At 39.6% G+C, this 19,956-nt stretch overlaps 1 protein-coding gene across 3 annotated transcripts in view; it reads right to left on the bottom strand.

Moving 5' to 3' along the window:
* kdm4b (lysine (K)-specific demethylase 4B) overlaps positions 1 to 17,485 on the bottom strand; it is a 63,225-nt gene extending 45,740 nt beyond the window's left edge. Inside the window, exons 1-5 of one of the 3 annotated variants that reach the window (XR_004898783.1) lie at positions 17,332 to 17,485; positions 6,691 to 7,008; positions 4,921 to 5,096; positions 3,608 to 3,722; positions 688 to 881 (exon numbers count right to left, since the gene is read on the bottom strand). Coding sequence is in view for 2 of the 3 variants with exons in the window: in XM_031307189.2 (XP_031163049.1) it covers positions 688 to 881; positions 3,608 to 3,722; positions 4,921 to 5,096; positions 6,691 to 6,981 (776 nt within the window). In the remaining variant the exon portion in view is untranslated. The remainder of the gene's footprint in view (positions 1 to 687; positions 882 to 3,607; positions 3,723 to 4,920; positions 5,097 to 6,690; positions 7,009 to 17,331) is intronic. The other 2 variants (XM_031307189.2, XM_031307190.2) reach the window with 2 other exon arrangements.
* Between the last annotated feature and the right edge of the window lie 2,471 nt (positions 17,486 to 19,956).

The following is a 19,956-nucleotide window of genomic DNA, read 5'->3' as shown; positions in this document are numbered from 1 at the left end:
AGTAATATAATAATTTAAAGTGCCCATATTATGAAAAAAACACTTTTTCTGGGATTTGAGGTGTTCTTTTGTGTCTCTGGTGCTTCCACACACATACAAACTTTGAAAAAAATCCATCCATGCTGTTTAGAGTGAGATACAGTTTCTGAATGTGTCCTGCCTTCAGTCTCCGGGTGAGCTGGTCAAAATCGGCACGGCTTGTGACGTCACAAGCCGAAACGAGCTGGCTAACCGCAACCATTAGCTCGTAGCGTTAGCATGCTAAAGAACCTCGTTCTCAATAGCAAAGCACTGCTACAACACACACAAGTTCACCATGCGCCCTCATTTAGAAGTCTCCCAGCTAATCCTGCCTTGTAACTGACCGAAGTTGTAGAAACAGCCTCTTTTTTACTGTCTATGGAGCTAGCTAGCTGACATGATCTACATCTGAGCTACTGCGCATGTGCGAGTGCAATCAAAGATAGTACAGAAGAAGAAGAAGAAGAAGAAGAGGTCTCACTCTGTAGCTAAAACAGAGACCAGCTGAAAAGAGGATCTGCAGCAGTGAGAGAGAGCGGTGCAGTACAACAAAAATATGGTGTTTTTTGAAAATTAAACCATGTAAACCTATTCTGGTACAACCTTAAAATACAATTATGAACCTGAAAATGAGCATAATTTGGGTGCTTTAAAAAAGCGACTGACCAGGACTTTGACTGTCCAAAGTGCAGGTAGTTGATGCTGTAGAGGTCCATGTCCTCAGTGTGCCAGGCAAATGTGGTCTTCCACATGCCGAAGTAGAGGTAGGGAGTGTTGACACCCTCGATGACGATGCCACACTCTTGCTCCACCATGTCCAGAAGCGTGTTGAGATGGCCAATGTTCCACTCTTGAATGTCCTGAACAGAGACAAAATGATTTTGTTTATGTAGCAGAGTAGTCTGCTACACACCACACTCAAAGCGGTCCTCGAAGTCTATCAATGACCACCTGATGGTGCTGTAGTCAAAGGAAAATGTAGCTACTGGCTCCTGATCTCTGATGTGATCCTTTTTTTGATGTAGGCTAACAAGTCATAAAAAAGTATATTACAATTACTTATCAATTAATCAATCAATATTAATGTGGATTATATGGTGGATTAATTAATCACAGGGTGTATTTTAATTAAGTTAATAATATTTGTAAACCAGCAATTCTGAAAGAATGTCGATTTAAAAAAGGTCCACTGTCACCGAAAACAGTTGTTGACCTAAACTCAGCAAAAAAAGAAACGTCCCTTTTTCAGGACACTGTATTTTAAAGATACTTTTGTAAAAATCAAAATAACTTTAGAGATCTTCATTGTAAAGGGTGTAAACAATGTTTTCCATGCTTGTTCAATGAACCATAAACAATTTATGAACATGCACCTGTTGAACGGTCGAAAAGACAATAACTTGAATAAGCTTGCAGGCGGTAGGCAATTAAGGTCACAGTTATAAGAAAATTAGGAAAGTAAAGAGACCTTTCTACGGACTCTGAAAAACACAGAAAGAAAGATGCCCAGGGTCCCTGCTAATCTGCGTGAACGTGCCTTAGGCATGCTGCAAGGAGGCATGAGGACAGCAGATGTGGCCAGGGCAATACATTGCAATGTCCGTACTGTGAGACGCCTAAGACAGCGCTACAGGGAGACAGGAAGAACGGCTGATCGTCCTCGCAGTGGCAGACCACGTGTAACAACACCTGGTTGTACATTGGTACATCCGAATATCACACCTGTGGGACAAGTACAGGATGGCAACATTAACCGCAAGAACTGGCCAGTCTGGTGCAGTACATGAGGATGAGATGCACTGCAGTACTTAATGCAGCTGGTGGCCACACCAGATACTGAGGGCTACTTTTGATTTTGACCCCCCCTTTGTTCAGGGACACATTATTCAATTTCTGTTAGTCACATGTCTGTGAAAATTGTTCAGTTTATGTCTTAGTTGTTAAATTTTTTAATGTTCATACAACTATTTGCATATGTTAAGTTTGCTTAAAGGGGTGATAGAATGCAAAACCGATTTTACCTCGTCATAGTTGAAAAACGACAGTTTGGTGGGTAAATAGGACATACATAGAACCTCAAAATCCCATTGACACCTCTTTCCTCTGCAAATCTCACAATTTGAAACTGCCTCTGAAAAATCTCAACAAACCACCAAGTTGACGTCAACTCGGTGGCTCCTCCTTATTTGGCTCTAGTCTCTACCTTTGTCACGCCCCAACATTTACAAAGGCTACACCACTGATCTGAGATCAGGAAGTCTTCTGGATAGGTCACGCAGATCTCAGAAATTGTATACATTGTTCATCTGCTATTTTATCACTAAATTCACATCTGAGACTTTTTTATGCGAGAAATCAACTATGTAGAGGTCAAATATGGGCCGTTTTACGCAAATTGATGGCTAATTGCAAATTTTGTCCGACTGCGTGTTGGAATTCAGCGGCCGGTGCTGCCTGGGTTGCTGCCTCGCCACCCGGCCTGTCCTCCTTCACAGACCCCGGCCTGCTGTGAGCTAGATGGAGCTCCGTCACGGCCGGCGGCCTACCAAACGCCGCTACCCTGACAGCGCTCCAGGGCCTGCAGCTCCCCTCTTCCTGCTAAATGGCCGGTGTGCGTTAGTGAGAGCGCGGTCAGTGTCACGCCCGCAATCTCTTACCACAGGTTCCAGTTAATCTTATAATGGATATGTGTGTTGAGTTATTTAAACAAACGATCGGGGAAATAAACGCCTCTTTTCCGCGAGTGAGCTGGATGGAGCTCTATCAATGAGAGCTAGCAGCTCCTCTTAACGAGACCCCTCAAATTCACAAAAATGCCTTAAATTGAAATCGGACAAAAGTGTTAGCTTTGTAAGACCTTAGGGTAGCTGTGATATACATGCCGTGACGAAATTCAAACTGTAAATATACTATATAGTTATGCTGTCAGCTGGCCAGCGCCGCGTAGTTCAGTAACCCCGGTAGTCCAGTAACCCAGAAACGGTGACTTTGCCATGCGTATGGAACCCAGTAGGCTGCTGCTTTCTCGTCAGACTGTGTGGAGCTCCTGAAGTCCGACACATCTTACCAAATTTGCAATTAGCCATCAATTTTTGTAAAACGGCCCATATTTGAGCTTTATATAGTGGATTTCTCGCATAAAAAAGTCTCAGAAGTGAATTTAACTCAACCAATCAGCGTGCAGCTCATCTAAATATTCATGAGCATACCATATTTGGAAGAAAAGCTGTCGTTCCAAATTCCACATTCCACAGGGATGCATAAGGGCGCAAAGAATAGCACCTGGGACATTTTCAGCCCAACCAATGTTGCATACCCTATTAGGAGACCTTAAGGAACAGTGTGAAATACCCTATATAATCATTCTATCACCCCTTTAACAATAAAAGCAGTTAAAAGTGACAGGACGTTTCTTTTTTTGCTCAGTATATAATGCCAAAAGTGGAGTAAATTCTTTTTTGCCCTTAAATCACTGAGTTATGGTCATGATTAATAACCCTGATCAAAGTATCTAGCGGAATAAGCAGGGTTAGCAAATCAGCCCCAGTACTTACACACTTCTTGGGAACACACACACATCCCTCACCTCATCATAGATGGAGCCACTGACATCAGCACCATAAATGGGTGACACAAATGTCAGGTTCTTCCAGTACTTCCTCTCTAGGTCGTCAAAGTCTTTGTGCCGTGGTGTGCAGTACCTGGAAATGGCACAGGAGTCATATTGTGAGCAGTGTGTAGGGAGACAGCCCTTCAACTAAACCCTCATATTGACAAGCAACCAGCATTTTGTCAGTTTTCATTCAGTAGCTTTTAGCTTGTTAGCCACTTTAGGTGTAAAAATAGAAAGAAAGGGCCTTCAGGACCCACATAGGATATTGAAACTATTGTCTTAAGTGTGTGGATAAGTGGTAGAAGTTACTTTTTCATTTTCACAGGCTTATTGATAAACCAATGGTTGTTAATCGTTAACCTTATTTTTAATTTATTAAACTGGACTACATGAGAGCACATAAATCCAACAAAACATTGCTTGGAAGTAGGGCTGTCAATCGATTAACCCTTGTGTTGACTTCGGGTCACATTGACCCGTTTTCAATTTTTGTTTTATATCAGAAAATATGGGACATAGAAATAAGCGCTGAAAATGTGTATAAGAAAAATGTAACAATTTAAAACGTTGGAAAAAGCAAAAACAAACTGAAAAAAAGGCGTCAAAAAAAAGTGTTTTTTTCAAGGTTGACAGGAAGACAACACAAGGGTTAAAAAATGTAATCTAATTAATTACATACTGTGATTAATTAATCTAAATTAATCGCATACATCATTTTTGCTGTGAAAGTATTTTAAATATTTCAATTCAAATGAATCAATGAATAATCAGCATTAGTGACATTAAAGTTAAAAAAAACTATTATTATTTTCACTGTTCAAATAATGGCCATAACAATCAACAATATGACCTAATATTCTGAGGAAATAAATTCAAAATTGCTTCAGGAATAGGGTTGGGTATCGTTTGGGTTTTTTCCGATACCGGTGCTAAAGCGGTACTTTTAAAACGGTGCCGGTGCCTTAACGGTGCCTGAACCGATACTTTTTAATAAAGTTGAAAAAAAAAATGAAAAAAAAGAAGGGTACTAAACAACAGTCTGCGACATTAAAGAATGGCTTGTTTATTGCTAAGGCCATATGGTCAAAATTAAATGATTTAATAATAATGTAAGAACTATAACAATTACTTATTTCACTTGTAAATTGCTGTTGAACGACAAAAACAACCACCAGATGGGAAAAGGACATTTAACATACGGGTCGTTAAGGCACCGGTGCCCTATTAGTACCGGACTTCGGTACCCAACCCTATAAATGAGGCTTCTGGACTGGGGACCAACTTACTTCTTGCTGTTGGCCAGCTTGCGGTACTCGCCCACTGTCATTGACTTCTTCTGGATGTTGTACTGGGTAAACAGACCCGACTGTCCGGTCACCACCTGCATGATGGGAGCTGGAATCACCATGCCCTCGATGGTATCGTAGGACCTCCGTGGCTTCCAGCCTTCAGGGGGAATCACCTGGTGACAGAGACAGATTGTTAGCATTTATATTTACATTCAGTAAAATGACACTAAAATTGACCTGTAGCCAAATGCAGCTAAATCTTTACACTCAGTCTTATTGTACTTTATTTGGTACAATCTGGCGGGACAAACAATTCTTATTTAATGTATACAGTTTGAACAATTGATACTCAGATAATCAGATGCGATTAGTCTGTTTATTTATTGACTGAACATTAATTTATGAAACTTAACATAAAATGTCAAACATTTGCTGATAAAAGGTTCTAAAACCAATTCATTTTGTCACATAAAACCAAATGTCAAAAAATACTAAATTAAATACAAAATGTATAATAGTTTGGGTTTTTTGGTTGTGGAATTTTAATACCCCACTTTGTGCCTAGTAAATTTTAAATGTCAATAATGTTTGATAGTGTATAATACGTAACCCTTCCGCATTAAAATGTCTAAAAATGACTAGACCTGTGTTATATATTTTATTGAATTGTGTACTTACATTATCTCAAATGTTGCCAATAATGTTCAAACCCAGAGAAATCTGTAATTTTATTCAAGGTAACGGTCCGTTACATTTGGTCGCCTGTCAATGGCATCATAAAACCTTTGACCAAATGATAAGTCAGAGTGTAATTGTAAATTATACAATGTCACAGAATTATACACAGTAATAGTAAGACACCATTTTTTGCCACACAGCTTATTTTTTTCATTATTACATACCATTTTTGCAACACAGTAATCCAGTAGAGACCTAATTTATTGATGTATTTCAATATCAATCCAGTTTACTTAGATGTGCGATGACAACCAAAATGTGCGACAAAGCTAATGCGCATTGGTAACGTTAAATGTTCAACACAACTATAAAGCTAGTTTTAGTATGATTGTTTTGCCTGTGGATAACAACGCTGGCCTACCCCACAATTGAATTCGCCACATAACTTTAGCTACAGTAGCTGTATGGGAAGTTGACTTATGATAAGTTAGCAAGTTAGCTAGCTAGCACACCCTCGCTGTCTTTCCGCCTCACTCCCCGCCACTAGGAGACTCTGGCGGGAGGAGAGTGGATAGCATCTCTGGAGACGGGCTTTCAGTTAGCCAATGTAGCAACTCAAATTCAGCTGGTGCAAAATCCAGCACCTGGGGTCACAGCAGGCTTGTAAACAGCGCCAGCGCTGGGTCTAACCAGCAACAGAAAGTTTGCTGATCCGGCAGGTAGTAGTCTGGGATCAGACCCTCGGCGCTGTGAACATTAATTCTGCTGGAGCCTCGTCAGATAGATTGTCATCAGCAATAGTAGCTGTTTAACAATGAAGACAACAACTCCAGTGATCCCACACTACTTCACAATGTCATTGAAGTCTGTAATTTATTATTGTTTTAAATTGAGAGACCCCTAGCAGCAGAAATGATATACTGTACATCTAAACAGAGGCTTGGCTATGCAAGATTAAGTAGGAATGGACAATTAGCAGGTGACACGACTGAAAATGTAATGTAACAATTAGACCTTACCCTAAGAGGACTGGATAGGACTAGATCAAATATGTGAGTATAAATGTGAGAGAACATGTGTTGTCCTCACCTTTGCCAGACCGGCACGGTGAGCTCCTTGACTCTCCATGTAGACGATGTATTTGGCAAAGTCTTTGAACTCCTCCACGGTGGGCCGGAAGGTCATGATCTTGCAGCTGGGATTCTTGGTGCTGTTTGGTAGCAGAGGGGTTGGGGGCAGCTCAGAACCTGGAACAAGGACTGGGGCCACGTCTGGGTCTGTAGGCAGAGCCGGGGTGACATCTGGAGCAGCATCCTGTTCCGAGGTCACTGCTGTGTCTGGGATTTCAGCTAATGCTGGCTCCTGGGTGTCGGTAGCCATTGGGTCTTTTAAGGGTTGCAGGTAAACCTGGAGGGGATAAATGGGCAATCAGGGCATTTTCGGTCTATGTTAGCTTCATTCAAACTTTACCTTTTTGCAAATTGGGAACCGCTGCAAGGTGGGCAACATTAAGTGTTTCATAAAGGGTCAGGCATCAACATTTTTTTAAGACTGCAGCTGAGTGCCGTCTTAAATTGAAATACCAGTAATCCAACTTATTTACAACATGACCAGACGTGGGAATTTGTAGGAGCTAACCAAACTGACAAAGTGGCCAGAATAAACATTAAGTGCTGGTAGAGTAGCTGTCTGATAACAGGAGAAGCAGGTACGATGTTCTTATTTTCTGTTTGACAGTTTGACAACAATAATATTTGTCACTAGTGTTCATGGAAACCTTTATAGTAAAGCTCGAACTTTTAGTCAATTAATCAATTAGAAAATGCAACTGCTTCAATAATTGATTTGCATTCATATGTTTTCGCTTGACGTTTGCCTGGCACATTAAGATTTTTACAAATAAACTGCATCCATTTCTCTTAAATTTTCAGATCCTTTGATAAGAGTTAGCTTGTAAAAATCTGTCACATAGTTAGCTCAGTTGGTAGAGCAGGCACACATATATAGAGGTTTACTCCTCGACGCAGCGGCCACAGGTTCAACTTCGACCTGCTGCACGTCTTTGCATGTCATTGCCCCCCTCTCTCTCCCCTTTCATGTCTTCATCTGTCCTGTGGAAATAAAGGCCTAAAAATGCCCAAAAAAGAATCTTTAAAAAACAAATCTGTCACATAGCAACACCTGGCTTCTCCTTGGATAACCGTTACCCCTGGTTTCGCCGTAGCTTTAATGATATGTGAACCCCCACCCGCAAGTTGACAGGATGGGTTCCTTGGTTCTGTGACATATGAAACCCTGAATGTCTGTATCAGTGTTTTTGAAAACTTGGTACACTGCAGTACCAAGGAAGAAATGTTTAGCCATGGCATTGACTGTTTATTTCGCTGATATGTTATACCACACCAATATAATAAACATGCTATAGCAAGCTCCAATGTAATTTTTAAGTGGCTAAAAGATGTTAAACCTAGCCAAATGGACCACTAACAGGCAGAAAAACGACAAAGACAAACTGCTGTACTGTGTGGTTTACTGCTGCGTGACAGTGAAGGATGTTTGCCTAGATGTTTCAATAGATATTGTTTTTGCATAAGCATTTAAGCTAACGCATTCATTCTCTCACCTCACTCGCAACTTCTCCCACTGTCTCTCTCAGCCATTCACAGAATCTCTCCCTTCATCTCACTCTTTTTCGACTAGTCAGGAAGGCTTTTACATAACTTTGTTTTACAGGACATTTCAACCACATTGCTTGCTTACTGCGTGAATGAAGTTGTACCCAAATCGTAGCTGCCCTGAGGCCTGTGTTTGACAAACCACCGACCTTAACTACAACAAACTCCACCCAGATAGCTTCAAGGGCAACTGAAAGAGCTACTTCTAAAGCACAGACCTCTCTAGGGCAAACTGCTATAGACCAGGGCCCGTATTTATCAAGACTTTGAGAATAACTCACAAGAACACTGCTAAGAATTGACTTGAGTAAAACAATTCTAAAGTTAGTTATCAAGCATCTCAGTTGTAATTTAAGTGAAGTGTAGGACTATATCTTAAGTGTCAGTCTTAGAGATGATTCACATCACTTTGCTGTGCCACAAACGGGATTTTGGATGACGACATAGGCATGGACCAATCACTGAATAGATTTCCTCATTTAAGAATATTCTCAGATAAATTCACATTGAATGGTGAAATTCCTAAGAGGAGTTTACATTCAACACACATTTGACAATAAAGAATTCTCAAGAGAATACATTATGATATACAGTCTTAATCACAAATTTTAAACCGGTGTGCTGTTAACTGACCTGCCTATATATAGCCTGGATTTTATGATATTTTATGCCTGCTCTCCAAACAATACTGTTTGATTAACTGCTCGTTGTCAAACATTTCAAAAAGATTATTCCTCTCCTGAAAAATTCGACACATCTGTCTCCTCAGTGCCATCACAAGCCCCTACTGGCAACTCCTAACCACTTGAGAGAGCTCTCAAGCTGTCTTAAATAACAGAGAGTAAGAGTGATTCTTAGCTTTAAGAAATTTGATAACTTGCTTTTATACTTAAGTTTGAAAGTAAGTAGGAGTAACTTTCATGAATTCTCAGCACATAAAGCATCACCAAGGCACTTTTCCTCTTAGGCCCTCCTACAGGTTGGAAGCGGAATTGTCCATTACCATTCTCATTCGAACTACAGATCCACTACCCGATCTGGCAAACTTGCATAGTGCGGTTTTAGCCGATAGAGGGCCGCAAAGCGAATGCAGAAGTGCCGTTCACCCTGTTACGAGTTGATGAACCACTGAAACAATTTTGGAAACGTTATTTTAAGGTACAAAAGAATCTTTGGTGTTGCTTTAAGACTAAAATGGCACTTTGATAAATACAGGACCAGGAGCTTAAATTTAAAACTTAAAAACAATAAACTGGTTAATCTATTCCGCACAATGTGCCACACTGAAGCTCATGTTCCAGTATCAGCCAAAATGTATTTTTTTTTGTTATTATTTTAGAAGCATTTCCAACTGTTATCTGGGGTAAGTAAACTTTAAATTTTCATCATTTAAACCAGTTAAAATTACCAAATACACCTTTCATTTTTTTTTTTTTTTTTTTTTTTTTACATTTGCATTATTTAAGCAACCTGGAGTCATAAAAACACATCAAGACATTTTTACCATGTTTAAAAAATAATTCATGCAATAGAGGGTTTTAACACTTGCTTAGTGGTTCTGTGTCAAAATCAAGGTTTTTTTTTCCTTACTCTGGATGGAAACATTTAATGTGATTACAACGTAATGATATTGCCAAAATATTTTCTTTTCGCATGACACAGCATACATACTATGGCTTAGCTAGTATGCTGCTCCCTTTTTGCCTCTACTTCATAAAATTAAAAATGCGTCTATTTTGTTGAATGTAAAATTTTTAAAACACTGCTCCGCTGAATTGTATGTGACATGAATTGTAATTTAAATAAAGATGGAATAAAAAACTAAGAAAAGTGCTTATTAAAAAGTTTTTTTTTTTATTTTTATTTTTTTTATTAACACATTAAGAGTTTTGTCCCGTGTTAAGCATCCTTCCATTGCTGTAAACATCAGTATTTGCATTAATTTGCCATATCTTGATATACATTAAAATGCGGAAATATTGCTAATATTGTTATAATGATGTAAAGCATATCTCCCAACTCTACATGCAGGCCTTTAGCAACCCTGGATAGGTTTGATCCAACAATTAGCCTACTATTATTATTATTATTAGCTGAATCAGAACCACAATGTTAACTTCCTTAAAAAAGTGCACCTTTCTTAAAAGCACAGCTGGGAGAATAAAGTTGTGTATTTTGAACGGAGCACACAGTTTTGTGCTCTTGAAAGATCCTGTCTGCTCCAGGGGAGAATGCATTGCATCAAAGATAAAAAAAAATGTTTTTAAAATTTGTTTTCTCCAAACAAGCAGGTCACATGAAATTAACTGTTTGTTTTACACACAAACAGGTGACAAGAAGTTATCGGTTTATTTCACACACAAACAGGTGACAAGAAGTTATCTGTGTTTGAAGTGGAACTTAGATGGCATTGGCACTGGTACTGTCAAACACACAGGTGCCTCCCAAAAAATTAAATAAAAATCAATCAACATTTTCTAAATGGCAGTACCCAATTGCCAGAAATATGCCACTTTAAGTGTCAATCACACATAATATACCAGTAGGCTAGAAAAATAAAACAATGAAATGATGATTGAGAAAAAAAAGAGTTAAGCTTTAGGATTGGCATGTCTGAAAATATTAACCCCTTTTATGTCTGCATTTATGCTCTGCAATACTTACACGTGTTTTGAAAAAAGCAGGCCTGCATGGTTCTTTCAAGGAACGGTTGTAAAGATTTACAAAGAATAGGTTTACGCATTTTACAATCTAACTGGGACGTTTTTGGACCGATTGGTGGGGATTTCTATGGACAAATTACACATTTAAAAAAATAATAATAATTTAAAAAAAATAAACATGCACCAGCAACTTGGTAAAAACCTGTAAAATGCAGCAACAAATTGGTCAAAACTTAAAGTGACTATATGTAACTTTTTAATGTTTCTGAAGCTCTGTCATTTACCATACAAAGGTCTTAAATGACCTGTAACAGCAACTGAGACTAACAGTGAAAAGAACGCTATTTTGATATACTTTTTAGTAAGGCATCTGCCAGGGTCTGATTTTTCCCGCAAAATCAGAGAATGATTTGCGGCAGGTAGACGGCACTAGAGTAACACATTCTGATGGGTCATAGATTTCTTTGTAACACCAGAAAAGCCTGCGTTAGCGTATCCAGCCAGGGGAGCCAGGTAAAAGGAAGCAGGATATTTCTTTATATAGGCCTAATTGTATTTTAATGTTATTTTAGAAGTTATATGTTGTAGTTATGGCTGATACTGGGGCAGGACCATCACAGAAAAGAAGGAAATTAAATGAAGAACAACTAAAAGCTGAAAGGGAAAGTAAAGGACAACTGGCGATAACGTGAGTCAACTTCGGTCGCACTTTCAACAGAAAAAGAAAATTGACCCTTCGCTAAGCCCCGCCCTCCTTAGTTACTGTTGCTACGCCTGACAAGCTCTCTTGCCTGGCACGTCCATTACAGTATGTCTGCACCGGTGTCAGACATTCCCAAGGAGATAATTAGTAATTTTTGGCAAACAGGTGAAATATCTGAGAGAGCAAGACAAAAGGGACTGCAGTATGCATTCGAGGGATATATCCACGACATAATATGCAACCGATTAGAGAATAATTTTTATCAAAATTGAAGCTAAAGCCTATAGGTCCCAGCGCAAGCAGCAGCCGCCTCATACGCTGACCATTCAAATGGTAAACACACAAATTGAGGAACAGCTATGTTCATGCACAACAGGGTAAGTGAAATTTGAAAATAATCTAATAATTATAAATCAAACAGCTTATCCATAAGTCTTGTGGAATAAACAAGACATTAGCCTGACCACTTTGCAATGATAACATTCTCCTGCTTATATTTTTAGCGATTAACAAAATGCTGAAATATATTTTAAAGTATATAAATATATGCATTATGAACCAAGAACTAGGGATGTCCCGATCAGGTTTTTTTGCCCTCGAGTCCGAGTCATTTGATTTCGAGTATCTACCGATACCGAGTCCCGATCTGATACTTCTATAATAATTCAACTTTATAATACCTCCAGACCGCAGACATACTCGCGCTTTCCGCTTCAAGCTGCTTCCGTGTTCTACTTTGCCGGCATTTAACCAATAGCGTCTCTGCAACAAAGTGATGTCATGCCGCACGTGTTGCTGTTTCTGTGTGGAGTCAAAAGGGTCTAACTCTGTGCCACCGCATAACTATAGATTAAAGTGTTAAAAAATAATGAGAATATATATACATATATATCCGAGTCCTGATTGGGAGGTAACGTCCGATTCCGATCGAGTCTGAAACCACGTGATCGGGCCCGATTTTCGATCACGTGATCGGATCTGGACATCCCTACAAAGAACCGTCATTATTTCCAAGCAATGCTGTGCTGAGTTAGCTAGCTAGCTAACATTAGCGTGTTCTTGCCTTGGAGCAAACGTAGGTGTTTTTGTTAATCCTGTCAACATTTAGTTGTGAATGGGGCCTCCCACACTGCTTGATCCACGCCCGGCATTTCTCCCCTTGGGTTTTAGGTTTCGGGAAGGGAAAAAATTCCACCACCCCGTCCAAACTTTTAGGATACCGGGTATCAGATTTGCACAATTCATACACACAACGCTTCGGCATGTTTCCCTCACTCGAAAGCTTGACAGACCTCCCGTGCCTAGTTACGGTTGCTAAGCCACGATTGGCCTGTGGCGGTTTTCGGGCGTGGCTTAGCGAAGGGTCAATTACGGGATTGTAAATTATTCAAAACCCACCCCGAATTGGCCCTCATGTGTAATATGTCTATTTCATTAATAAAATACAGGGTTTGTACACCTTTTCCAAGGTCAAATTCAAGCACTTTTCAAGCACTTTCAAGGTCCATTTTAAAGATTTTTCCAGCACCTTACATCACCGTAAATTACATACTAATACATAGTCAAAATTATTATTTAGTGTTTTTATCACATTAAAAGAGATAATGCTATAAAACAGCCAAAATTGTGTTTCATAATAGCAGAAGGATCAGATATCTTCATGGTTCATAACATACAAGTAAGACAGCTATGGAGAGTAGCACTGAGTGGGAGGATGTAGCTGGGTCAATCTGTGTCAAATCAGACTAAATCCAGGAAAACAGTTGCTGCGCCCTCTTAGATTTTGCTCAAAGTTTATGCTACCCTTAATGTCAGTCTTTTCACACTTTTTTTCCAAATCTAGGGTATGCCGTACAAACGTGTAATGGTTCAGTCATATTGACGTTTGTCTTCCACCCTACAAAGTTTGGGCTGCCTGTCTCTCTCTCTAACCTGAATAATACTTTTCATTATTAATGTCCAAATATTGCTTCCCAGATAATGTAATTTTCAGGCTGTAAAACTGAAGTAATTTCAAGGCCTGAAAATATGAAGACATAGGATTTGAACAGAAATATTTTACAGGCCTTGGTTTTGAGACACATTCTTGATATAGACAAGGTTTGAACAAAATCTAAGACAGTGCAACAACAACCTGTAAATCAATTTTAACCAAGAAGACTCTGACAATGCACAGGCACCTGCCTCATGAATAGCCTATATTAATTGAAAAAAAAAATGTATTTCATTGCCAAGACCTATTGGCTTATTATCTACTGCATATTATCTACTGGAATAGAGCAGTGTAAATACTGCATAAAGCCATCCTCAACCTTACAGTAGGCTACTTGTATGACACGATTTCTGTTCAGCAATCAACGATTGTTGTTCTGCACTGGGCTAACGTTTGCAGGTTTTAATTTTCGGGTAGTTAACGTTACATTTACTGTGATGCAACTTTGGCTATGTTCACTGCATATTCCACAAATGAACGTGCCATAACGGACATGCAATACTAACATTACATTTTCACATCTACTCTCAGTCACTTATCCTGCGAATTCCTATCTAGCAGTTACTAGCGTAAACAAATAGGTGCTAACGTGTACAGTACATAGACAGTAAAAGGGTACAGTAGGCTTACTTGAAACTTACTTCACGTGACTCGAGAGCGCAGACTCGCCCATTGTGAAAAGCTGCACGTCTTTTTTGCAGACTTTACAAGAGGCAACTCGTGGGGTTTGTCCCCCTTTTAATCCATAATTTGTATTTTTCATCTTCCAGCCAACATTCATTGAAACGAGAACTTCCCAGCAGCAAATTTACGAATCCCACTGTGGCCACGCCAAGACCCGCCCTACGAAGCATAATGTCTTTCCCTTTCCTACCGTAATACACAAAGCTTTTAAAAGTCTGGATGCTTACCAGTTCTTTGTAGCTGGCTGGGTTACAGGTACGCGATGCTACGCTAACGGCGCGGGGAGGTACCTCATAATGGCAAAGATAAGACATCAATCAAGGGTTTATTTTAACATCTATTCTTCACTTAAGTAAAGATTTATATAACACGTAGCCCATGTTTTTAGAGAACATGGTCGGTCGTGGCTGCCCACATACCGTTGTTCACTGGGTGTGCCAATGCAACTATCTAATGGATGCCTGAACGTATCCCAGCTCTGGGAAGTGCAGTCATTAATTATCTATCACACGTTAATCCATGCAGTAAATCACGGAGTGTATATGATCAGTAGTAACCACACATAATTGTAACATCTAGCCATCTTCTTATCTGTGATTATATTTGCTGTAGCCTATGTTAAGATTTGACTGGTGGATATTACGACGCAATGGGCAGCAGCTAGCTCGTCAGCTAGCCGTGGTCGGAGCGCCGCAGACCCTCAATTAACTCGTTTTTTTGGCCTTTTTGAAGCTAGTTTCCGTGCCATGTCATCTTTAATTTAACCGATATTTTTTGTATGCGTGTTAAGTTAAATGATCAAGGGAACGGCTTTCTTTTTTTGGATATGTAGCTAGGTCAGTGAATAACCGATGACAGTTATGTGGGTCATCATCGAGTTGGACCTGTTAGCAGGAACAGCTGGTTAGCACGGCAGCTAGCTAGCTGGTTGAGGATAATTTTATTTATCACTCATTTAAAAACAGAAAGGCAATACATACACATGCTTGTGTTGGTGAGGATTACTCTGCAGATCGTGAATGTGAGAACACAAACACTAACGAAAACGTACGCATTTAGCTTGCCGTCCATCTACAGCATAGCTCTTCCGCCGTCCGTCATGGCGTTCATAATTCGCGCGAGTGGAGTGTGACGTCACGTGCAAAGGGTCTATAGTCAACACGAATGAAATGTTATTATGTGTCATTGAACACTGCGCTCCCCAACTCGCAAAAGGTCGGATTTGCTCCATTTTTTGATGATAAGTTTTGTTTAGAAAACCTTGAATTCATGTAAGACACAATGTCATCAGACACAATTCATGTCATTAGAATCAATGAATCCATGTCATTAGACACAACGTGCACACATGTGCAGGCCAATGTTTTTTTTTGCGGTAATGACGTGACGAGCTCAGATCCGCGGTAGGCATCACGTGACCGCGGTATTGCGGTAACCATCCCAGGCCTACCCGTGGGTTTCATGAAATGCGCTATTCATCTAAGTTATTATTACGTTGGTTGCTACAACAACTTCTTAATGCTTTGGCTCGTGACACAGTGATACCTGGTTTAGCTCACGAGACATCCAAAGTAGGCGAAGTTACCTTATTCTCTTATCGTAAATGAATGATTTTCTGGTTGAGCAAAACATTCATCATGACTATATGAACACCTGGTAATGCTAACTCAGTACTATACAGTGGGCAATACAGCACCGTAAAGAAAGAACCTTTACAGCAGCAGTTGTGGTAAAAACACTACCACTTTTGTACAAAGCGGTCGCTAGAATCAACACAAACTGAAAGTTACATATAGCCACTTTAAGCAGGAATGGAATTCCAGTATATAATGTATCTGGTATTGAAACACAGAATTTTATTGAATATATCACCGATACCAAATCCAGCTAATTGAATCAATATCGGCCTGCTATCCGATATCTGTATCGGAGCATCCCTAGTTTGGATAGTGCCAAATACTGTTTCTGGTGTAAACAAAATAAACACACACACAAAAACACATCACTGCATCCCTAAATATGCACTGCATGCAGCTTCTCATGCGCAACTTACAACTTCATGCACATCTTTGGGTTCCTACTACAAGGCAAGGCAAATGCAGGAAATGCAGAAAAGTAATTTGCATCAAGCACAAACACCCTGTAGAGCAGGAAACATGCTGTGGGCTTCAAACAATATAGTCAGGTTTCAAGCAAGAGTTAGGTATACTTTGCTGAATTTAATACATATTTAAATAAATCCCACTTGAACACAACAGTATTTCCTTCTTAGCGACTGAGAAATGCATGTCTTCCAAAATAAAGGGTTGTCACAAACCGACAATTTGACGATACTACAAGTTTTATTTTCAAAATAGTCACTCGTCCAAAAATGTGTAACCGAGACTCTGTGGATCATGGCAGGCCACATGACCCCCAGCTGTCTAACCACAACAAAAAAGAGGCCTAAACAGCCCCTTTAACTCTATCTGGGCCCGTAACTTCATTCAATATTGCAGCACACTGTCCTCCTTACGAAGTACAGAGATGGTAATACTCATAAACAGTATTTATTCTCCTGATAGTTGATTCGTATTTCTGACGTGACAGTAATGCGACGCTGCTAGATTTTAAATGAGCAGCTATTACAGGCTGCTGCTGCTAAGGGCGACGATTGCTCTGCACAACTAACATTAACGTTACCTGTTAGCATTTTGCCAAAAACCGGAGCTGAAGCGCTTCAAAATGGGTAAAATGTGGAACTCAAATTAACCTTCAATGCAATCTAGCTACTTAAGTGGTACATATAAATTACGCCAAACCAACGGTTACATTTTACCACGCTTCACCGTGTTAACGTGTATGAATTCTTAGCTAACGCTGGTTAGCTTCCAGCTAGGTAACATTAGCTAGCTACTTCCATATCTGCATTTAGAAAAAAACAAAACACCGCGACGACAGCCATCACACAACACCTAACAAGAATACGGTCTTCGCGATTGAACCAAATTAATCCAGTTTGGGGAATATTACCTCCTGCAGCAAAGTATTGTCCTCTCCCTGTTTTGTTCAATCTATTTGGTTTCGTTTTGTAAATATTCCCTGGTTGGATTTTCCTCTTAACATTAGCTAGCTGAAGATATCCGGAATCACGCCCACCTCAGAAACTACGCATTGCGATTGGTTTAATCACCCGGACGATAGATTTCTTTAGTCACAAACCCGACGATAAGGTTTGTTTATTTGATTGACACACAAATCAACCAATGAAAACAGACGCCCACTACTACTCGTCCTCGGTGCTCGTACACTCGTACGTGCACGTCGACACTACTAGGTTCGCTAAAGGCTTTTACGCTTTGTTGACCATGAGATAAATAAACTACTTCAGTGTAAATGAAACACAGTTTTACCAGTATTCTCGTAAGAGTTAAAAAGTTTGTCCAAAACCCTGATCATCACGCTTTGTTTCTCAAAATTCCTAATTCTCTGAATATTGGCGTTTGGGTGACTTTCTAATTTTAAAATAAGAATTCAAGATTAAAATTAGTTCTGTACTTAAAATATATAATTTAACTCGTATTGTTATCCTTGTCAGACCAAAAAAGGCATTACACGGTCATGGTTCAAACAAGGGCTGGAGCCAGATGTGAGCAATCTAGGGGGTAGCCTACTAGATACCTTTAAGCTACGGTATCGACCGAAATAACCCAGTACTGAGTAGTATCGAAACTATCGTTAATTTTTTTAACAATACCCTGCCCTAGTCCAGGACATGCTCCTCCCCACCCCCATTTATGGCAGCTATGCATTATTTTTCAAGCCATTTCATATAATAGAATGCCAAAAAATCTGTACATCATTTAGGAAAAACATGATAGAGCCTACATCTCAATTTTGTATCAAATAGGCCCTTTTCACAGCAGCCATTCTGACGTGGCATTGTAGGGCAAACACAGGTGTAATTAATAACATTAATTATGGCCCTGTTCCATTTAGGTGGGCCAGGGCCCATTCCTTTTTTTCTCAACTCATTTTTATTTCTTGTTCCTCCTGTTTGACCTGCTTTCTCCACAAGTTTTCACATCCAATTTCCTGTTATCACTTTCATTCTCTCTTTCACTCCGTCTTCTCTTCCTCAATTTCAGACGTCCACTTCTGTCTTCTTCTCAACCAATTATTTACTCCTTTCCTAGCTTTTTCTCCTCTTTCCTTCTCTTAACTTCTGCTTTTCACTCCTTTCCCACTCTTGTCCCGCACCACAGGTTTTCTCCTGTCCTCAGGGAAAACTTCCTTATGTTAGCTAGCAAGCTTGCTCACTGAGGTGACAAGACTAAATGAAACACGACCCACACAAGACAACCCCCTCATAACAACGTAAGGGCGGACCTCTAGATGATAGGATAGTAGAACTTCTTCCTCCATTGATCTGCGGGTCCAGTCAGAGACAAGGGGGAAATGACACAAAGTTAAAAGGTATTTTAAAAACCTCAAAGATTCAGGGCTTTTGAAGAAACATTCAAGGCTGTAGCCCCAGAAGCCACTCCAGTGCTCCACCGATGGATAAAACCTTCAAGATTAAGTCAATATTCATCAATAGAAAGTCGTCGCCCCCCCAAAAAAAACCCACAAAAAACAAAATACCTAATTTTTACTTTTTAATAACACTGAAAATGTATTGACAGTTTTTTGCACCAAACGTGTGCAAGCAATTCTAAAAACTACATATCAAAATGAACAAATGGACTAAAAAAATTATACAATTTCAGAAGAAATATACATTTCCCAGCCTATGAAAATCTTTGTCTCCATTAAAACACAAAGTGCTAGCATGTGGATGGACATTGTCCACTGCTGCTGAAATTCCACATCAAATATTCACATATGACAAAAGGCAACGGCAAAAGTAGTCAATAAATTCAGATAATTTAGCTGATACAATATCAAATTTCAGGAGCAGTGTGTGGTTTTTTTAATGTCCCATCTCGATGCAAGCATTTCCTGTTTTTTTTTTTCTTTAAAATGGAGGTCACGTATTACAAGTGACCACAGGAGACAAAATCTGATGGAACACCCCCCACAAAGATGGCAGTAATAGATTATAAAAGACAAAAACATAAATTCAAATTTTAGCAAAGAAAATACAAGTTTCTAGACTCAATTAGGTTGAAGTGTCAGGGACAATGTCTAATGATCTAGATAGATGGGAGTTCTACATTACCCTCTTGGTTAAGCACTTTTGTTTCTTTGGACTTTATCAAAGTAAACCTTTTTCAAAACAGGGGAAATCCAAATCTTCACCACAGTATATAATGGCCTCAAGAATCCATCATGTTTAGCTTCCAAGGTTGTATCCAATTCATAACTTTTAAAACAAAACTTCATATACAAATATAAAATTACAGAATGAAAATTTAAAAGGTGCACTATGAGTTCCTGCATGGTCACTTCTGTTGACGTTCCAAGTAAACTGCAAACAAAACCGAGCAAGCTCGCCCCTCCCCCCATGTTTCCGTAACTGTCATGACTAACTGACTGTCACTAACCCCCACCCCTCCCCCAGCCATCTTGTCGGTGATTGGCTGGAGTGGTTTGTTGTATTCTGGTGCACAGTCTGTGCCTCGTGTTCGACGTTTACGACCCCTGTGTTGTCCCGAG

The sequence above is a fragment of the Sander lucioperca genome, chromosome 11 (assembly GCF_008315115.2).
Source record: "Sander lucioperca isolate FBNREF2018 chromosome 11, SLUC_FBN_1.2, whole genome shotgun sequence".
NCBI classification, from domain to species: Eukaryota; Metazoa; Chordata; class Actinopteri; order Perciformes; family Percidae; genus Sander; species Sander lucioperca.
The sequence above is the reverse complement of the archived record's forward strand: the minus strand, read 5'-3'. Positions and strand labels throughout refer to the sequence as shown.